Below are 20,273 nucleotides of genomic sequence, written 5' to 3' on the forward strand. Positions count from 1 at the left end.
GATCCTGTTGGAACGTCGTGTAGTTTGAAAGTGTGGCGCCCAGGCATGGTTCCTGGAGGGCAACTACGGCTGGTAGGGACTCGAAGGTTTCAAGGTAGAGGCGGGAATTGGCACGCTTAGTGCGGTCTTTAAAGCCGCTACAGTTCCATTGTGTTATTGAAGTTGTCACGGCCGAATTGGAGATGGCGGAACTCCTTTAATTAAGGTGTCTCGCCATGATTTAAAATATTTAGGGGGGAGGAGGAGGTATTAGCTGCCCCAGAGTCAGCTACTTGTGCCACCAAGGGGGTGATGATGGAAGAAGCGGAGCAACTGTCCTCATTGTTCGAATCCATAATCAGACGGTTGAATTTTGATGGGCGGGATACGTCCCTAATGGGCCCGAGATGTGTTTTGAGACCACCGCGGGGACGGCAGATTTGACCGTTGTCAAGATCTCGTCCATGGCGGTCTCGATCATATATCGTAATTTAGAGGTTAAGCGCTCCTCCATCGCAGAGATGGCTCTCACGAGGGGAGGCGAGATCTCCGGGTCGCTCTCCATTGCGTCCGAGTTCTGCGGGCTCGGCGCGGCAGACGCCAATTTTGACTCTAATTTTTTTATTTTGTCGAGCAAAAGCTCATTTTGTGCCCGGAGCACGTCTATCTGTTTTTTTGCATTCCGCATCGAGTGCGGAGGTGGTAACTGGGGGGGGGGGAGGGTGATGGGGGGGAGGAGGCGATCTCAGCCCAGCTGCTCACCTGTTGTTTGCCGTGTTGAGGCGCTGATGCCCGGGCGCCGCTAGTGCCATTTGCCTTGAGGGCCGGGAAGTGGCCAGTGTCCCTGCCGCCGGGCGGTGGAGGCGCCGTCTTCTTCCAGGGCGCTGACGTAACCGACGATGGAGAAGCCGACGACACTTTGTGGTCGGTGCCATGATGACCATGCGGCGTTCCGCCACTAGCACCTGCATTTGGGTGACTTGGCGGCTTGACAGGTCGGTCGTTTCCTCGGAACTCTGGGCGTTTAGCCTGGGGGCCGGACACCTTGAGCTGCCGGAATGTTCCCGCGCAGTCTCGGGAGTGGATAGCGTTGGCTTGCCCACAGACTGCACAGGACGGAGTGCATTGATGAGGCGTCTTTACCCCGCCGACGGTTGACACCGTTTATCCACAGAGGCCGCACTTTTTTTCCGGGCAGGGGCATGTGTCTGCCCGGTGGTCCACAGTGCCGCACTGCACGCAGGCCGGGATGGTTTTTTTGTATGGCCGCACAAGGGTCACTACTGAATTATAGTGAACGTATCGCGGCACCACTTTGCCCACGAAGGTGAGCGCCGCGACGTCTGATTTTCCAAGCTTGTGGATATCGGCAAGCTCTCCAGCACGCCACTGGATCTTGTTTTGGAGCGACTCATTGGTCTCGTGTTCGGCCATGGTGATGATGCTGCGGCACACGTTGCCAGTGAGTTTCAGCTGCCCGTACATGGAGAGCCGGCCCTTCGATGTTGTCAGTTCGAACTCCCGAGAAGCTTGTCCGCGACGTGCGGCTCTCGGCCGGGTGCCTGCGACGATCAGGTTTTGCTCCCATGTGGGGAGCAGGCTGAGGGATGCTGCTGCCTTGGCGCTCAGGTAGGCCGCGAACACTGCTCCCAGCTCGCTATGTTCGTAGACATCCTTGAGAACGACGGCCACCCGGGGCTTCAGGATGATGACTGTGTCTTCGGGATAAAGCCCCGGAAGCGGCTTTAGTGTTCAGGTGGGCCCGGTCTTAGATTGGAGCCGGCCATGAAGCGCTGCAGCGCGCGCAGCAGCGTTCTGCCGTGTTGACCGTCCTGCCGGTGTGGCGTCCGTTTTAGCGTTCCGCTTGCGGGAGCGGCGTTCGACGAGCTTGAAAAGCTTCATGTTTTCGATCGGCACAAAATCCGATTTATCAGGCGTTGGAGTTGCCGGAACCCCGGACCAGGCCATGGTGTCCGGGTCGGAGCCTCGCTGTACAGAATTTTCGGAGGCCATCTTGCCGCAGGTGCGCGACTCACTCATGGCCGGGCGCCGGCGTAGGCGTCAGGCCTAGCACCATTCCCACGATACGCGTGAGGATGGGCCCTAAAAAGTCTAAATGTTGGCCCACCTGGGTGCGAGTGGTATCCTCAGGTAGCTGTTAGGTTCACAAAGACAGACGCAGCTGTATTGAAGGGGTTCCGGTCGAAATTCCGTGGCTCTAGCCAAAAGTTGGCGGAGGCGATGCACTGCGCGTCCTCTCGCTTCGCGCGCTCCCAGTGCCCCCTATGTGCAATTAGCAGAGAGGAGTAATGGTAAACAGAGACATACTACGAGGCGCAAAACCGCGTCTGTTGAAGCGGCAACGCTGGTTTAAGCAACACATTTCGCAAGGTCAGGCGTAATCCCAGCGATGTTATCTGATTTACCTCAATGTGGTGACAATATAGTTAAATATATTCACCGAGCAACCGCTCGTCTTACAGCATTCCGTGGGGTGCAAAAGCATTTCCCTTAGCATATATCTTACAAGTTTTAGTCAAGTTAGAGGCTTGCTTGAGACAGGGGTTCGGACTAATGACATTTGCCACTTCAATTGCATGCTCTATGAGGCTACTCTTTCTCTTAAGGTGCGGTTGAGCTCTCCACTGAGATGCCGAGATTGATCCCTGCTGTAACCTTTCCTTTCCACAAAACGCACGCTTTCGCAGCCTGTGGCGGCCTCGTTTCGATGGAGAAGAAACACAAAAGGCGCCCGTGTGCTCAGCGATTCCAGTGCACTTTGAAGATCCCCAGGTGATCGAAATTCATCCGGAGACCTCCACTGCGGCACTTCTTTCTTCTTTTCTTCTTTCACTTCCGCCTTTATCTCTTCCCTTACGACACTGTTCGGGTGTCCACCGAGATAAGTGGGACAGTAACTTCGTCATTCCCTTTCCTGAAAACTAATTTTCTAACCAATCTTTCTCATTCCTTCACGTAAGCAGACTTGGATGGATGGAGACAACTTTATATGACCCCCTAAAAAAAGGTCAATCTTCCAAGGTGGTCCCTTACTGGCCCAGGAGTCCACGGGCTTGAGCTTCTCATAAAGCCCGATCCACCAGCCATTTCTGGCCGGCGGGCTGAGCGGTCCGTGCAGCAGCCTCCTAGGAAGAATGAGTGGAATTGGGGATTGGAGGTACTGATGGTGGGGAAGGATATTGCCACAGGTAGTGAAAAAGTGCGGATTTCGGCCAGCCACAGGTGTTAAAAGGAGGCGGAAGGCTGGGGTGAAAGCATGAGAGGCGGTAGGGGGAAATGAAGCAGCCCGTCTGTAATTGTCACCAAGTGGCGCTGGATAAGGGCGACAAGGTACAGTGGGGTGCTGGCAGTGTTATGCGACTGTGTTTGGGCACGCCTCGATCCCCGGTAATGAGCGCGTTCATGCGCTGGCCCGAGAACTTTCCTCCCGGACCCCGGACGATGAGGCACCCAACCTCGCTCAAGCGGCCACATCGGTCCGTTCTACATACCATGAAATCAGCTCATTCTATAAGCACTCGCATGATAAGCAGACTTAAGTGCCCTCAGAACTTTTGTAATCTTCCTTTACTTTTATCCGCCGCGATGGCTCATGGCTGAGATGTTGATCTGGCGACAGTACCCGGGTTCGAACCCGACCGCTGTGGCCGCGTTTCGATGGACGCGGAACCAAGAATGCACCCTCGAAATTTCCGGAGCCCTTCACTACGGCGTCCCTCATAGCCTGAGTTGCTTTGGGACGTAAACCAAACCAAACCAAGCACCCTTGTGCTCTGCGATGTCAGCGCACAATAAAGATTCCCAGGTGGTCGAAATTATTCCGGAGACCTCCACTACGGCACCTCTTTCTATCCTCCTTCTTTCAGTCCCTCCTTTATTCGTTCCCTTAAGGTGAGATTCGGATGTCCCCCGAGATATGTGAGACACTCACTGCGTCATTTCCTTTCCTCAAAACCTATTTTAGTTTTCATTTCTTTACTTTTAGAACAATTATAAGCTTGAAGTACTCTGAAGTACCTGATCACACTATGGTCATGTAAAGCAAGTCATGCGAAGGAAAGTCAAAACACAAAGCGCTTCCGCCGGTGACTTCACTGAAGCGTCCGACGATCCAGACACACACTTGCCCTTGGTGGGGGTGGAAAACATTTATGTACGGATACACGTCAGGAGGTTAGGTAGGAGCTGACCCAGAGGGGGCCAGCCCTCACAAGTGCCTGGAAGCCTGGGCATCGTGGAGTATCTCTATGGTGAGAGCAGACAGCACCTCCACCAAGTGTAGTGTAGGAAGTCTTCGAAAGCGCTACGTCGCGAACGGCTAGCGGTACGTCTCGATTCAGTCCATAGGCAGCGATCAGTCCCAGCGGCAGCGATCAGCGCACACGCACGAGCATCGGCGCCGTAGTCTTCATCCTGCTCTTCCTTAAGCCAGCCACCGAGGATTCGGGAGCCTAAGGCCTGTCTTACAACTGAATATAAAATGAAGCAAGGTGATTGTATTTCGAGATAAGAAAATCAAAAATATCGCCACAGCCACAGCCACTGTCATATTTATATTTTGTAAAGAAAGGTGTCTACATAACCAAACGGGGCACGAACGAAGGCAAGGCATACGGAAACAACGTAGCATGAACGAGACAAACCGATATAATTACACTGACCTAAGGCTCATTTTTCTAGTGCAAGTGAGAGCGGAACAGTGATCGCGCAAAAACTGCCTAAAGTGGCCTGTAGGCGCGGTTCTGGTGACTCAGTGTTGAGCCCCTCGACATGTAAGCCCGAAGACGCGGCGGCCGCGTTTTGATGGAGCCTAACCGCAAGGCTGTAGTGCACTGTGCGATGCGAGTGCACATAACACAATCTCAGGTAGCCAAAATTCATCGGCAGCTCTCTACAACTGCTTCTGTCCCACCCTTTTGAGGGTTCTTGTATCCACGGCACTGATACGTGGAAATGTGCCAGATAGTGACGCAAGAAAATGGCGTCCAGGCTCTTCGTTATCGCGTGGTTCGTGATAGTGCCTACCGGAACCAACAACCGCGCAGTGGAGCGAAGATAAAGCTCTTCGCCGGCACACACTGCTTCAGCGGTAGGCCTGGCTTCTCTTCTTTGCACACCTATACTCTCGGATTCGCAACTTATACTCTGCGTGACGCCCGCGGCAGCCTGCCACTCGGTGCGCTCTCAGAAAGGATGAAGTAGCAAGCAGGGTCCAGTTCGGCACGAGGTGAGCATAGCGAGCAGTTTCATCCAACAAAGGGTCAAAGAACGTGTCAGCATTTAAAAGATTATGATGCGCTTGGGCAGCTTTTTGTTGAAAAACTATCGAAACCACTCGTTTTACATGGTGTTGAAGTATGTTTTTCCTCGTGTGCTTTGAGTTGACGCGTACGATGAGTACGAGGGGGTACCCAAAAAAAACCGGACTAAATTTTTTGGTCGGCAAAGCTTCTGTGGTACCGCGTTTTGCCACTAGGAGCGCATAGAACGAACATTGCAGAGTCAGTAAGCCGAGTGCCGTCGTTGAAGGAGGTCAGACTAGTTTAGGCAGAATTTTAGAGTGACGACTGTTTTGTGTGAATGTCGTTTTTGCAATGGCTGATTTTCGTGAACAGCGTGCGCCGGTGAAATTCAGATTTTTGCTCGGAAAAAGTTGAATGGAAACTCTTGAAATATTAAGAAAGACGTACAACGACAATGCTATGGGGACAACTCAAGTGTTCCTGAATCGAATCCTGAATCAAAGCAACAATCATGCCAATGGAAAACTTCAAATTCACCTCGCCTCAAGAAAGCTCGTCAGGTGAAACCAAACCTCAAAACAATGCTGATTTGTTTTTTCGACGTGAGAGTCGTCGTCCATTGAGAATTTGTTCCGCAGGGTCAGACAGTTAGCCAGGCTTTCTACTTGGATGTTTTGAAAAGATTGGGCAACAGTGTGCGGTGGAAGCGGCCAGATTTGTGGCGGTCGGGTGACTGGTTTTTCCATCATGGCAATGCCCCTGCTCACACAGCCCTGTCTCTGCGACAATTTTGGACCAAAAATGGCATGACCCCTATTCCTCAACCATCATACTCTCCCGACTTTGCCCCGTGCTACTTTCTTTGTTTCCTAGCATGAAAAAATAGGTGAATGGAAAGCGTTTCGCTGATGTTGCTGAGGTGAAGAAAAAAACGACGGAGGCACTGTCAAGCATCACAAAAGATGAATTTAAACAATGTTTTGAAAAATGGAATTAAAGATTCGACAAGCATATAATTGCAAGTGGGGAATACTTTGAAGGATATTGAAGGTCATTGCTTAAAATGTGAAAAATTAAGTTCAAACAGAAATAAGTCCGGTTTCTTTTGGGTACCCCCTCGTATATGCGCGCAGAATACCACCGATGGATAAAAATTCTGCCTTCGTTTTCATATACCAGGTAACCATTAAGTGAAAAGAGGAAAAACGGATCTCGCCTGGAAGCATAGGTTCAGGGCAGGACACTGGAGGCTATCAGCACTACGTTTGAAGTAGATTATTCTGTTAAAGGAGTTTGAATATGTCTTGGACACATGTACAGAAATCAAAGCAACGTTCAGAACCGTAGCAAAGAAAAAATTCTGATGCTGTTCACTATACTTCTTTTTTAGAAAAACTACTGTTCGAATTGCTCCGCTGATCGTAGCTGAAACGACAAGCATATAATCAAAGGAAGAACTCCACTGGCTGCTCAATAATAGTGTACCATTGCTAATATCTGTTGTTCCGAAACCAGTGAATGCAGCGAATGGTATGTTTCGGTGTATGGACTGCACCTCAGTGTATACCTTTTAAACCAGGAAGCTATAAAATTTAGACAGGTGCTCCTAGTAAGAGATGATGGGTTGAGAATGCAATGCAGTTTCATTTTAATTGCATATCAGCAGAAGCTATTTGAGTAAGCATAAAGATAGTGGTTTTGTGAATTTATCTTTCAGATATCTACACGTTTCTTCCATGAACTGTTCAACCGGCTGGCTATATATTTTAGTTAAAGGGAATCTTTTGCTTTTGCTAGTGACGACCGAAGCTTATGTTTGTGCAGTTGGTATCTATACAACCATTAACCAGAACGCGACGAGTATGAACCTGAAATTAATGAATAAAGGGCGACTGTTTAATATAACAACAAAGGAGCCTTCAAGAACATTCTGAGCAGAGTACATAAATTAGATCAATCGCTAGATTTTCTCGTCATGAACTCCTGATCGGAATAATACACTTCTACACGCTGCAGAGAACGCACAATCGCGCTTCGGCGACCTTTTAAAACTCTCGCTCTCCTTCGCGTAGCACGTTCTGGTATACCGTTCAAGAGATGGTTATTCGTAATATTATTTCATATGACCCACCGCTACCATGCCCGCAGTCAGTCGGCCACGTCGCTCCGTCTGTCAGGCAGCTGTGCCCCGCGCGCGTCCGTAGCTGGTAACTGCGCGAAGTGGGTGTGGCCAGCAGAGAAGAACCGACCATTGACCGTGCAAAATCTGTCGGCAGGAGACGGCAACGCTCCAAGACGCTGAAATTAAAGTTTTGACTACAGACAACTTAGCTTCTAACAAGCGTATGAAAAAATTATTGGAGGAGGATATTTATGAACTGGCGTTTTTTAGCATCTCAGGCATACCGCAACTTTATGAACAGCCCCTTTCAGAGGTCATTTTTCGCCAAAACACGACATTACAGAACATTTGCGTCAAAAGAGTCACCTTGTCAGGTTTACCGCTAATAATTCAGCGAGGAACGACCTTGTGGATTAGGAAAAATCAAGAAAATGCCGGCTGATTCACAGTGGGATATCGGAGCATGGGACCTGGCGAATATCTTGCGCTATCTCCTGGGGGCCCTAAGCAACTTGAGCGAGGGCCAGTGCAGTATTATATGCTGCCAAAGCAAAGAAGGCATTTTCGATGCGCTGTCTCTTTCGTCAAAGGACTTTCTTGTTTAGCCTCGGGTTTCAGGAAAAGACGTGAAAACATGCTACTGGATCTTCTTGGATATCGAGCAAACAACTCTGCGGCGCAAAGAAATCTTAACGTGGCAGAAGCTAAATTGGAGCAGTACAAGAGAACACGAAATCAGCGACCACAAAACACCTTCCATTAAGCTACTGTGCCAAAACTATCAGGGACATGATTGCCTGAACATGTAACGAGTTTAATCCCTGCCTGCTAGATGCCTCACGGGTGGATGGAAGTCAGGGACGTCGCCCTTAAATCTAGTTGCGGGCAGGCGTCTCAGTTCCGGGTATTTTTTTTATTTTTTATATCTCTAGCTAACGATGGAACTTAACGGCTGTGTGGGAGAACTCCTCATTTATTTTCGATACAAACACTATACTTTTGTGTTGTCGAAATTTTAGGCTCAGAACTTGTTTTACATTCATCAAGTAATTTTTACTGTGCCTTACCGCAGATTAACTGAAATCACCTGAGTTATCTTTAAACTCTATGGAATCAGCGATAGTGACTGTGCCTGCCTCAGTATCCGAAGAATATTCCGACATTGTAGTGAGATATGCTTATTTTAATCTGCACATTAGCTATACACTGCACATGTAAAAGAACTTTAAAATAGTGGGGTTCATCATCCTGAAGTAGCTAATGGGCTATAAGGCACTCCTTACTGGAAGGCTGCAGTTTAATTAAGGGCACCGCAATTTTCTTACCGTGCACTGCAATTGCAAGCACAGAGGCGTTTTGTACCTCGCCTTCAACGAAATACTACCACCCCGGCTGGGGTCGAAGCCGAAACCTTGGGATCAGTAGCACAACGCCGAAGGGAGGAGGGGCTGCGGCGGGTAGGCGCTGCACATGTTTCATCATCTTGGTTCAGTTTTTATGGCGGTAGCTTGACATTGTAACAAGCCGTTATATTCCTTCGAAGAGTAGGGTGATGCCTCTTGAGCTATCAAATAGCGATTCCTTCCTAAACTGCCTTTTCAATTTCCTATACAGGTCCCGAGTACTCTTTATTTTCAATCTGTGATTTCAGTTCTTGCTGCCTGATTTTGCCACCCAGCGTTCCAAGCTCTGCATTTGCTCATTTTGGTTTCTTTAATGTTACGTGACTGCAAGCCGATGAAGACAAGACTACATGACCGATGACGATGGAATGTTTTAATGGCTGCGGGCCTAGCGCGAGCGTTCCGTGCCGCGCCACTGCCAACTTAGTCGTCTTCTAGCCGCTGACACTACTCGGGGCCACTGTGTGATCGTCCATATCGTGCGAACTAGAAGAGCAGTGATGATCAAACGTAAGACCTGACAGGATGGATGAACAAAGAAGAGTAGAAGATGTAGGGCTAGCCGTCACGATGAGAGAGATGAGATCGGATGAGCACTGGTCCTCAAAGCTTTCTGCGCGGAGGTCACCTTGAGCCGACGGCCCAGGTTTATGGGTGCACCAACCGCATGGGCAGCGGGGCTGTGTGCTCACGTTTCTCGGATCGGGCGGATCGCTTAGGGTCCGGTCAGTAGGGACACTTTGTCGTGTCTTGTGGTCGGGGCGACGGACGGAGCAGCGGCGAACGGTGAGGTCGGTTCTGATCAGGCGGGCTGCGGCACAGCCGGGCGGCGTGGACCAGGAACACAAGGCTGACGACCACAACACACGCCGCACGCCGAAGCTCCAGGACCAGCCACGCGATGATTACCCCACACCTCCACCAAATGTTACGTGACGGCAAGCCGATGATGACAGGACTACATGACCGATAACGATGGAATAATTTAATTTCCACAGGGGGGCGTCTGCAACATGCAGACTTTGGTGAGTGGCGACACCACGCAGGGACATCCCCGCAGGGTGATGACGGTGAGCAATGCGTCACCACGTACCCGAGTGTCCGCGCTTAGCCGTGCGCGGCATCGCCGTGTCCGGGGAAAAGAGAATCACGGTGGTTGAGCCAATGTCGAGCGTTTGGACCTTTAAGGCCCCTCGGCGGAGGCAAACATCACTCTGGCCTCAGCTGCCTGTAGACAGCACCTCCGGCCTGACCCGACCGGGGGAAATCGGCAGTCGCCTTTTCCTGTCGTCCCGTCCATCTTTCACTTTCCTATCGCTTTCTTACAACTCTCCTGTCTCCTCCTTCCTTCTTGGATTTCCCTTTTTCTTGGCGGCTACGGTTAACCCTGTGTGGCCAACCACCCTGAGTTGCGTCATATTTGGTTATAGTTGAGGTCTACAGCTGGCGCGGGCAAGACTTGCTCGCAAGTTTCTGTCCCGTCCCCTTGCTGGGCTTTATGGTGGGTGGCTGGCACCACGACCGAAAAACTAAAATTTTTTATGGCTCCCCCTCTTTCCAAACATGATCGCTCTCCCAAGAGAGGGCGGAACGGTGCAGATGATTTTTTCCAAAAAAGAAAAGTACGTTTTCCTAAATACCATGCCATCCATAGTGAAGTATAAGATAGGCAAGCAAGAATCCTATCGCCGTTCCTAGTATCAAAGTGTTTGACAAAAACCTTGGGCATCGGCTACAAGGTATCAAAAATGGCCAGCCATAGTGAAATTCAAGATAAGCAAGCTAGAATCCTATCGCCCTTTCTAGTGTCAAAGTTTTTGACAGAAGCCTTGGGCATTGGCTACAAGGTATCAAAATGGCCAGCCATAGTGAAGTACAGGATAAGCAAGCAAGAATCCTATTGCCCTTCCTAGTATCAGCGTGTTTGGCAGAAGCCTTGGGCATTGGATACAAGGTATCAAAAATGGCCAGCCATAGTGAAGTACAAGATAAGCAAGCAAGAATTCTATCGCCCTTCCTAGTATCAAAGTGTTTGACAGAAGCCTTCGGCATTTTGCTGCAAGGTATCAAAAATAGCCAGCCATAGTGAAGTACAAGATAGCAAGCAAGAATCATATCGCCCTTCCTAGTATCAAAGTGTTTGACAGAAGCCTTGGGCATTGGCTACAAGGTATCAAAAATGGCCTGTGGGGACTTACTGCTCAAACTGCGTGACAATGTCGAGCACTCAGGACTCGTAAACATTGTTTCTGTAGGGAATATTCCTGTCTCTGTAACTTCACACAGATCTCTGAACACTATCCGAGGTGTAATATCCGAAAATCATTTCGTCCGGATCACTGAAAAGGAGATGCTGGAAGGTCTGAGTGACCAAGACGTCATAGACGTTCACCGAATCAAGATCCGGGAGGATAATAAGGAAATAGACAAAAACATCTGATCCTCACATTCAACAACAGCACACTGCGCAACACAATCGAAGTGAGATATGTGATAGTTAATGTAAGGCCATACATACCCCACCCTCGCCAATGTTTCAATTGTCAAAGGTTCGGCCACGGCTCTCAAAGTTGCCGCGGTCGCAAAACGTGTGCGAAATGCGCCTCGAAGGATCACCATTCTGATGAATATCACGCAGCCCCGCGCTGCGCAAACTGTGAAGGAGACCATGCAGCATACTCCAGGGCATGTCCATCCTGGAAGAAAGAAAAAGAGATAATCACAATAATGACAAAGGAAACATTTCATTTAAAGAAGCGAGGAGAGCCAACACATTCTCTTTCACAATAAAACTAAACTTCGCTGATGTGGTGCGTGGGCGCGGTGCACCGCACCAGGCTTCGGCGCCTGTCCAGGTCACAGGCAGTGAGGCTGTGGCGGGGCTATCCGCGACCCAAGGTGGAACAGCTAACCCTACTCCGCAAACTCCCAATCATGCTGCGCGGACCCCGGGTCGGCTGGCCTCAAGACCTCTTCCCACAGGTCGAGGTCAAACTCGAAAGTGAACATGTCTTCTGCACGGTCGTCCAGCGCCTCCGCAGAGACGATGGACACGACCCAGGGCAGCCCCGTGCCGTCCACGGCGGAGGGTCGGTGGAGCTCTCTGGATCGGTCAAAAAAGACAGGCGCCGAGTGACGGGCCCATAAACACCTTGATCTAGTTGTTAACTCGATAAGAACACAAAATTAAGATGGCTTTCATAATACAATGGAACTGTAGAGGACTTCTAAACAACTACAGTGATATAAAAGACATACTACGAGCACACGCTGCTGTCGCCTTATGTCTACAAGAAACAAATTTATGTCCCCAAAAAATAACTTCCTTAAGAATTATACTGTTTTCTGCCATGATCGGGAGCAGGCGAGAAGGCTGTCGGGAAGCGTAGCCATCATAGTGAAAAACGGCGTCCCGGCTCTAGAGCTTAAACTAAAAACAAGGCTCGAAGCTGTCGCAGCCACTCTGCTTGCACATGAAACCATTACAGTGTGCTCTGTATATATCGATCCGCACCTTAACTTAACACTTCATGACTTAGAGGTTCTTTTAGAGCAGCTACCAGGCCAACCAGGTAGTTGGAGACTTTAATGTGCATTCATGTTTTTGGAGAAGCGAGAAAACGGACATTAGAGGCCATCTTATAGAGGATTTTATTCTATGCAATAACGCCTGTTTACCGAACTCTAATAAACTCATGTACAGCTCCCCAACCTCGGGGAAAATGAGTGTTTTAGATTTGTCTTTTAGTTCACCGTCTGTTTTTAGCAATTTTAACTGGAGGTTTTAGACAATCCATATGGAAGTGATCATCTCCCTGTCATTATAAGTCTCTCATCCTCGCCAAAAGTTGTTCCCACAAAACGACGGCGTTGGAAGCTACATTTGTCTGACTGGCAACTTTTTAGAGCAGAAGCCACATTAGAGGAAATATTTTTAGAAAACCTCAATTTAATCTCTACATCAATGACATTGTACATGCAACTCCATTCGTTAAATTTATCATCTATGCTGATGACACCAGTATTTTTCTTGCCGGAGATAATGCAGCTGAACTCACAGATACTGCAAACAATGCACTGAAGCAAATAGAAAACTGGACTAGCAGAAATGCGTTGCTGATTAACACAGCAAAGACTAAAGTCGTTGTTTTCAGAGGTAGAAACAAGAAGGTCTGTCTCACTGAGAATATATTCCTTCAGTCCGTACCCTTAGAAGTTGTGCCTTCATTTAAAACATTAGGTATAATATTTAATGAAAGAATGTCATGGGATGATCATGTTAGCTTTGTAATAAATAAATGTTCACGTATTATTGGTCTTCTTTACAAGAACCGTGAGATACTGCCGCGAAATGTAATGCTAATGCTATATAATTCATTGATACAATCTCATTTCAGCTATTGCCATTTAACCTGGGGTGCAACAACAGCAGGCAATCTTCAGAAACTACACTTGTTACAGAAAAAATTTCTAAGAATTGTTTAAAATGTTCCGCATACCTACCATACGGCCGCACTTTTCTTAAAGTATAACTTACTTCCAATTACTAAGCTTTATGACTATCGTCTGAGCAAGTGTGTGAAAAACGAGGTGTTGAAGAATATATCTTTTCTATCCAAATTAGCTGGTTTAGAAAAACGATATTGCAATATACAACACAAGAAATATAGCACAATGGAACGTAAAAACATACAGAACTTTCTATGGTAATCAAACATTAGAAAATAAATTACCACGACTTCTTAACAAACTCGCACAAAACGATATTGATCTCCAAAACACAACACGCCACAAACTGTTCGAGTATTTTTTACACTACACCTAACCTTTTTTCTGTGATTTGTTTACCTAATTCTTCTTTCTTTCACCATCATTGTAAGTTTTCTTTCCAGCCAGGACAATGCTGTTGATTTTATGCTGACTACTGTAACCTGATAACAGCTCTGCTATATGTATTTTTTTCTTTGTTATCTGTATTTCCTGTACTTTCTTTTTTTTCGTGTGTGTGAAAAAAAAACAAACGACTGCATTGCTGTCAAAGTGGGGGCCCGTGGCCTTGTCAAGCTGTCAAACGGCAGCTTTTACTACGGGTCCCCGCCATCATCTGTACCATGGTGGCAAAATAAAATTTGAATTTGAATTTGAAATTTGAATCATTGAAAAATTCACAAATTGTATCTTAGCTGCCGCACATTTAGCTATTCCTGAATACTCTGGAATAGTAAAACAAAATCACAAATACTGGTACACAAAATAATGTAAAGATGCAAAAAAGAAACAAAACAAAGCCTGGGGCATTTTTCGTAGATATCCAACACATGAGCTTTCTCTATCTACCCGTGCCTTGGGATGGCCTATTCCTCCCGGAGGGGTGGTGATGCCAACTGTGGGCCTCGCTTCTACCACGCATTGAGCGGTGGCTTTCTGGAGACGGTGGCATTTTAGTTCAACAGTTAAGCCACGTAATGCTCTCGCATTAAGATCGCATGCGTCTAAAAATGTGGTGTAACTTTTTTCTCGTCGCTAGACTTCAACTACCTTGTCTTGAAGTTTTGATGCATTAGCATGAATGAGAGATGAACATTTACTGCCAAACTGATTACTGAAAGCAAAAAACGAAGAGATGCTCACAAAAGAGAACGAAACAATATAAACAAAACGGGAACATTCACAAGCAACACCAACAAAATATGACGCTTGGGGGTTGCTTGGAGCTTACTGAAGATTGTTAGGGTTATTTGAGGCGAAAAAAGTATGAGAACCGCTGCTGTATACCATTTCATAGGAAATCTGCCACTGCTGGTAGGTAATCTGCCTTGATGCCATAGGAAACATAAGAGGGTTCTCGTAGAGGTCCACTCTCGCCGTTCGATGACGTTCCACGCCACACCAGCGGTAACTCACTACGTACCACGTCGACGCTTATGAACGAGGGTGGTGCTGATGAACACTCTTAAGGTTAGGTCACTTATAAACGTAAATACCCCCAAAAGCAGATCTGACAGCCATCGGCGTAGCTCACTTGGTAGAGCACCGGACGCATAATTCGAATGTCGCGGGTTCGGTTGCCACTGGCGGCATATGGTTTTTTTTTCTTCAAGTCAATTTATTTTCTCTCCGAGATGAAGAAAGGGCAATAATTGATAAACATAATTGATTTTTTAATTAATTATCTATAAGCGATAACATATTCCGTAATGTTCTTCATTGAGCAGCACCACAAAATAAGTACAAAAATCCCCTGTGTTACTTGGTTTCTCTGGCTGCTGGCTTCTCGAATATATATATATGAATATATATATATATATATATATATATTATCTTAATTTATTATAGATTGCAGATATATTATCAGACAAAGTTACCAGAAATTGTAAAACATGACAGGATTTAATTCCCGACCTTTCGGATGGAGGGCCAGACTTTTTCGAGTGCACTACAGCATCCGAAACACGCAGCTTTTAAAGCACGCGCGAGGTACAGGAATAGTGTGAAGCACAAATGCAAACAATGGGGAGTGCATTTGTGCTTCATTCGCGTGCTTTAAAAGCTGCATGTTTCGAATGCTGTAGTAAACACGGAAAAGGCTGGCCCTCCAAAGGAAACGTCATGAGTTAAATCCGGTTATGTTTGTCAATTTCTGGTGACTTTAACTGATATTGATTAATCAGCTGCCAAGAAATCAATTATATATATATATATATATATTGGGTCGTCTGAAGCACTTGCACTGCAATGTGCGGCTACCACCTTTGAGAGATATTGCTCACCCTGGCTTTTTATGCTCCAACCTAGGAAGAACACGGCTGCCTGAGGAAGTCGTCACAATTGCCGATTTGAAAAATAAGAAGAATGGGTGAGTTCTGTTTTCATATTATACGAATTGGATACTTCTTCGGGCATTAATTGAAATGAGACAGGCCCAGCTTAAGGTTATGGATTTGATTAGGGTGGCTGTTACGGTGTCGTTTTGTGGCTCATGAGATCACGGGGTCCTTTTTCACGCTTTCCCGAGATTGCGGCAGCGTCATAATTTCACTTTCCCCTATAGTAGAGGTTATAACTTTAGTTTTTTTTTAGATTGCGCCATGTGTTCACCAAGGCAGAGAGGCTTGTACCAAAACAACGAACTCGCCTTTGTCCTCCAAGATGATGAGAAAAACAATTTTCTCACCTCAGTGATGGCAATCTCCGGTGACCGCTGTTTTTCGTTTACGTTCCTAGTATGCACGCACTGGGCTATTCGGTCTGCACTATGCAAAACACGATGACCACGGCACCTGCCACCCTCAGCCTAGCGCGAAAGCCATTGATCGGCCGAAGCAGGTCTTGAGCATAATGCTCGAAACACGATTGCGGTGATTTGTGGCGGTAGGCGTCAGAGGTACACATCATTTTACAGCGATAGCTGCTAAGCCCCCATTTTTCGGTTTCGCGCCGTAGTTGTAGCTAATTGTCGTGGTCTGTCGTAGTCGCCGGCGTGACCGGGGGGTGCATTCCAGTGGGAACCACTCGGAAGGTGGTTATGGTGCAAGGAGGAAGATATGACATGGGCAGAGCAATGCGTAACCGGTGGGTGCTTACCACAGGGACCATTAGGAAGATAGTTGCCGTGAACGAAAGGTGTCGGGAGAGCAGAGGAATCCACAGTCGGAGGATGATTATTGTGGGACGAGGATGGTGTGGCGAAAGCGTAAGAACGCACAACCGGCCGGTGGTTGCCACGGAAACCACCCGGACGGTATTGCCCTGGAAAGCCGAGGATAGTTATGAAAGGAGGCTTTACGGCGAAACCGTAGGAAACCGTAACGGCAGGGTGGTTACCCCGAGAACCATCTGGAAAGTGATTACCGTGGAAGGGGGACTGCTTGGCGATAGCGAAGGCATATCCAACCTGATGATAGTGATGTTGGAAGGGGGAGGGTATGACGAGAACATAAGCAGGCGTGATGGGGCTGTGTTTGCGACGCAAACCATCTGGAGGTTAGTTGCCCTGGAAGGACTAGGACGGTTACCGTGGGAGGAGGACGGTGTGGCAAAAGCGGATAAATCTCGTACCGGATGATGATTACCGTGGAAATAAGGTACAGCGAACAGAAGAGGGTATGGCGAGGTGGTTGGAATGCGTACCACGGTAACCACCTGGAACATGGCTACCATGGAATGAGGAGGCGGGGTACGGCGAGAGCAGAGGAATGTAGCCGAGCTCATATGCAGCAGCTGCATCAAAACGCTCCGCCTGAGGAGAGGGTCTGTGGCGGCGCTGAGCCTCTGAAGTAGTTGACTGGAGAGGAGACCTGGAAGAAAAGCGACTATGGGCGGGAAGCTATAAAGAGTGCCCTAGAAGTATGCAAATGTGCGGTCGCCCTGATCTCTACCTTACATGTCATAGAATGGAACTACCTTTGCAGGTGTCGCTGAATCTCGCGTTAGCCTGTGATAGTGGCCCTGTAAATTTTTTGGGCCGACGGTTTTGTCATGGCTGCAGTGTCTGCGTAGAAAATTTCACAGTGCACACAAGTTGCTAAGAGCATGTGTGCAGCCAAATCCCCCGAGAAGTTGTAATCTCTGAGTCGTGAACACAACGGCTCATTAGTGCTCGGCAGCAGCTGCAACGAAGAGCACGCAACAACTTAATGCCACCCTAGCACTGAAACCGTCTTGCAGCGATCAAAACATTAAAGCTGTTCGAATTATGAATCTTTGAATAGTTGGTCTCTTCGAGCTGGTTAGATCAAAATCAGTGAAAAGCTTGGGACCCGGCCACAAAATACGGCGAAAACAGATTTTTTGAGATGAAGACGCTGATAGCAAACTTGTTTGTCTCTTGTTGCGTCCGTTTTCTTCGCATTTGTTTCTAAGCGCTATTCGCCGCATTTTCGTCCGATCATTTGGCGTAGTTCTGGCGTTTTACAATACCAAAATTTTTCGCCGCGGAAGCCGCCTTCCACATAACACGTTTTTTGTTGAAGCTTACTTGAGCATCAGTACTGCATGGCAATGTTCCTCTAAAGTTGAAGTCTTGAAAAATTCTTGATGACCTAAGGGTGTTAAGAGTCGAATCTTATTTGTTCCTTTCTAGAAGGAAGATAACGGCATGCGTGCTGAAGAAGACCGAGCCGAAACAAGGTCCTGAAACAAAGTGGATGTCTGTCCTTTTCCGTGACAAGACCGGAATGATCCGCGCTCTCGCTTTCGATGAAGCTGCAGAAGTGGTTTCCAAGAAGGTGGAAGAAAACACTGTAAGCGTCAATATATTCTTATAAGAGATTTCCAGCTAATGCCTTACAATGTTTTACAAGGCTGCGGTTAAAGTGAAGGCGCTGTGGGCAGTCCTCTGGTTTCCTTTAAAGGCATGATCTTAGTTCGTTATTCTCCACAGACACAATGACATCGAGAAAATTATTAGTTGAAGCTGAGTACACATGCCAGATTGAGATTGAAGGATGAGTCAAAGGCTTCCTCACGTTTATTGTAGAATTTATAGTTTTCTTCCTTTAAGCTCACTTTGGCACGCGTACTCCGCTTCAGATATTTTGTTGATGTCACGCACTCTTTACAATAACACGCTAAGAAGCTCTTTAGAGGAAACGTAAACGCTGCAAGATAACCTTCACCTTAGCAGCAGCCTTCTAAAACATCGTAAACTACAATTCCAAAGTGTGAGGTCATACAATTTAAAAGCGTACGCTTAGAACCATCGGCGTTTTGCAATAATTGCTGAGAACTTTATAGTGTTCCAACAAAAGGGAACTATCTGGCAAAATAATTGACGCAGTGATACACGCAGAGGCACGTCAACCTGAATTTTTACGTTGCGGAAGAAAAATAGCTATGTGAGAAACCAAACTAACTTAGCCTTAACCTTCAGCCTCTGCCCCCAAGTCAAGAAGAATTTTAACAAGGTATCATAACTGCATGGTGCAAAATGACCGTTTACAAGACTTTGTTAAGGAGCCACCTTGAGCAGTGTTCCGACGTGCTAAAACTTGGAAGATCTTTTAAGTTCTCCGAATGCCACACGTCCAGTCTTTTTCGGCTGTGCAACATGCAATAAATCTCACCGCAATATTTCTCTGCAGATCACGACATCAGAGATAGCTGTTAACGCTATCTCTGATGTACTATGAAAATGAAAATGTACTAGTGCAATGTTCCGCCGCCGCAGTGGCTCAGTGGTTACAGTACTGTGCTGCTGGCCCGAAAGACGCGGGTTCTAACCCGGCGGGGGCGGTCGCATTTCGATGGACTTGAAAAGCTGATTCCCGTTTATGGTGCGATGTCTGTGCACTTTAGAGAACCCCAGGTGGTCGAAATTACCTGGAGCCAATCACTATGGCGTCTGTTGTAGCTTGAGTCGCTTTCGAGCGATAAACTTTATATATGAAACCAATCTTGAATGACAGCAAATTTATATAGGTGTAACTGCGACGTTCTTCAGGTTGCTCTTTGCCAGCCATAAGGCTCCCGAAAGTCCACCTGTCTTGACCTTAATTATTCAATTATTTCAAGTCACTGATTTGATAAATTTAAAGCCACCCTCTAGTAATATGGGTTTCAATCAAGAAGTAATATTGGCTTCAATCAATGGGTTTCGTGCGAAGAGAGAGGACGCGAGCGAAGATACACTGTTTTTAGGTAGTCAGTTCTGATGTTTCTTTTTCCTTTGCCCTTACCTCGTGTTTCACGCTGAATTGCAAGGTGTTAACCTTCCAACATGGCTTGATAGAATGGCTAAGAGACACATTTTCAGGTCTATTAATAGCTTCTGTTTAGGAAACTTTTTCTGCTCCCAAGGTTTCGAGCTGTGCGCTGTGACAGAACTGTGTTGGAGGTTTGCTGAGATACGGAGACAACAGTGAAATTTTTTTATAAATGCTCATTCATTCATTAAAACCACGACACAAACTTAGACCCTGAGTAGTGAAGCAAAAAAATATGGCTTAACCCACCCATCGGAAAAGTTGTATGTGCAAGGATTAAGCACGTTGCCTGCGGTGCATACATGGCGTAAAATGCCGTAAATAGCATTGCACTTTCTGCGTGAAATTAGGTTGGTTTAGTTGGCTGGTTTATGGGGTTTAACGTCCCAAAACGACTCAGGCTATGAGAGACGCCGTAGTGAAGGGCTCCGGAAATTTCGACCACCTGGGGTTGTTTAACATGCACTGACATCGCACACTACACGGGCCTCTAGAATTTCGCCTTCATCGAAAGTTGACCACCATGGCCGGGATCAAAGCCGCGTCCTTCGGGTCAGCAGCCGAGTACCATAAGCACTGAGCCACCGCGGCGGCCCGAGTGAAATTACGGCTGCATCCTAAACCATGCGCAGGACATACATAATCTTCAGTAGAAGCAACACCTACATAGACATGACGAAACTTATAGTAAAGCTAGGAAACAAGGGGTGCCACTCGAAATTGAGCAAACACGAATAGTAACCTTGCAGCTGCAGAAATCGTTCAAGCAGCCACGTACTCCAGGAGACTACCAAGGAAGATT

The 20,273-nt window shown here is 47.3% G+C and overlaps 1 protein-coding gene across 2 annotated transcripts in view; it reads left to right on the forward strand.

Moving 5' to 3' along the window:
• LOC149333097 (uncharacterized) overlaps positions 1 to 20,273 on the forward strand; it is a 104,997-nt gene that overhangs the window by 55,402 nt on the left and 29,322 nt on the right. The window contains exons 1-3 of one of the 2 annotated variants that reach the window (XM_089558558.1): positions 5,037 to 5,227; positions 15,564 to 15,624; positions 17,851 to 18,010. In XM_089558558.1, coding sequence (XP_089414684.1) covers positions 17,915 to 18,010 — 96 coding nt within the window. In that variant the 5' untranslated portion in view covers positions 5,037 to 5,227; positions 15,564 to 15,624; positions 17,851 to 17,914. Of the gene's footprint in view, positions 1 to 5,036; positions 5,228 to 15,563; positions 15,625 to 17,850; positions 18,011 to 20,273 lie in introns of those variants that run through there. The other variant, XM_089558557.1, reaches the window with a different exon arrangement.

Source organism: Amblyomma mixtum, chromosome 8 (genome assembly GCF_055824585.1).
Source record: "Amblyomma mixtum isolate Tamu chromosome 8, ASM5582458v1, whole genome shotgun sequence".
Taxonomy (NCBI): Eukaryota; Metazoa; Arthropoda; class Arachnida; order Ixodida; family Ixodidae; genus Amblyomma; species Amblyomma mixtum.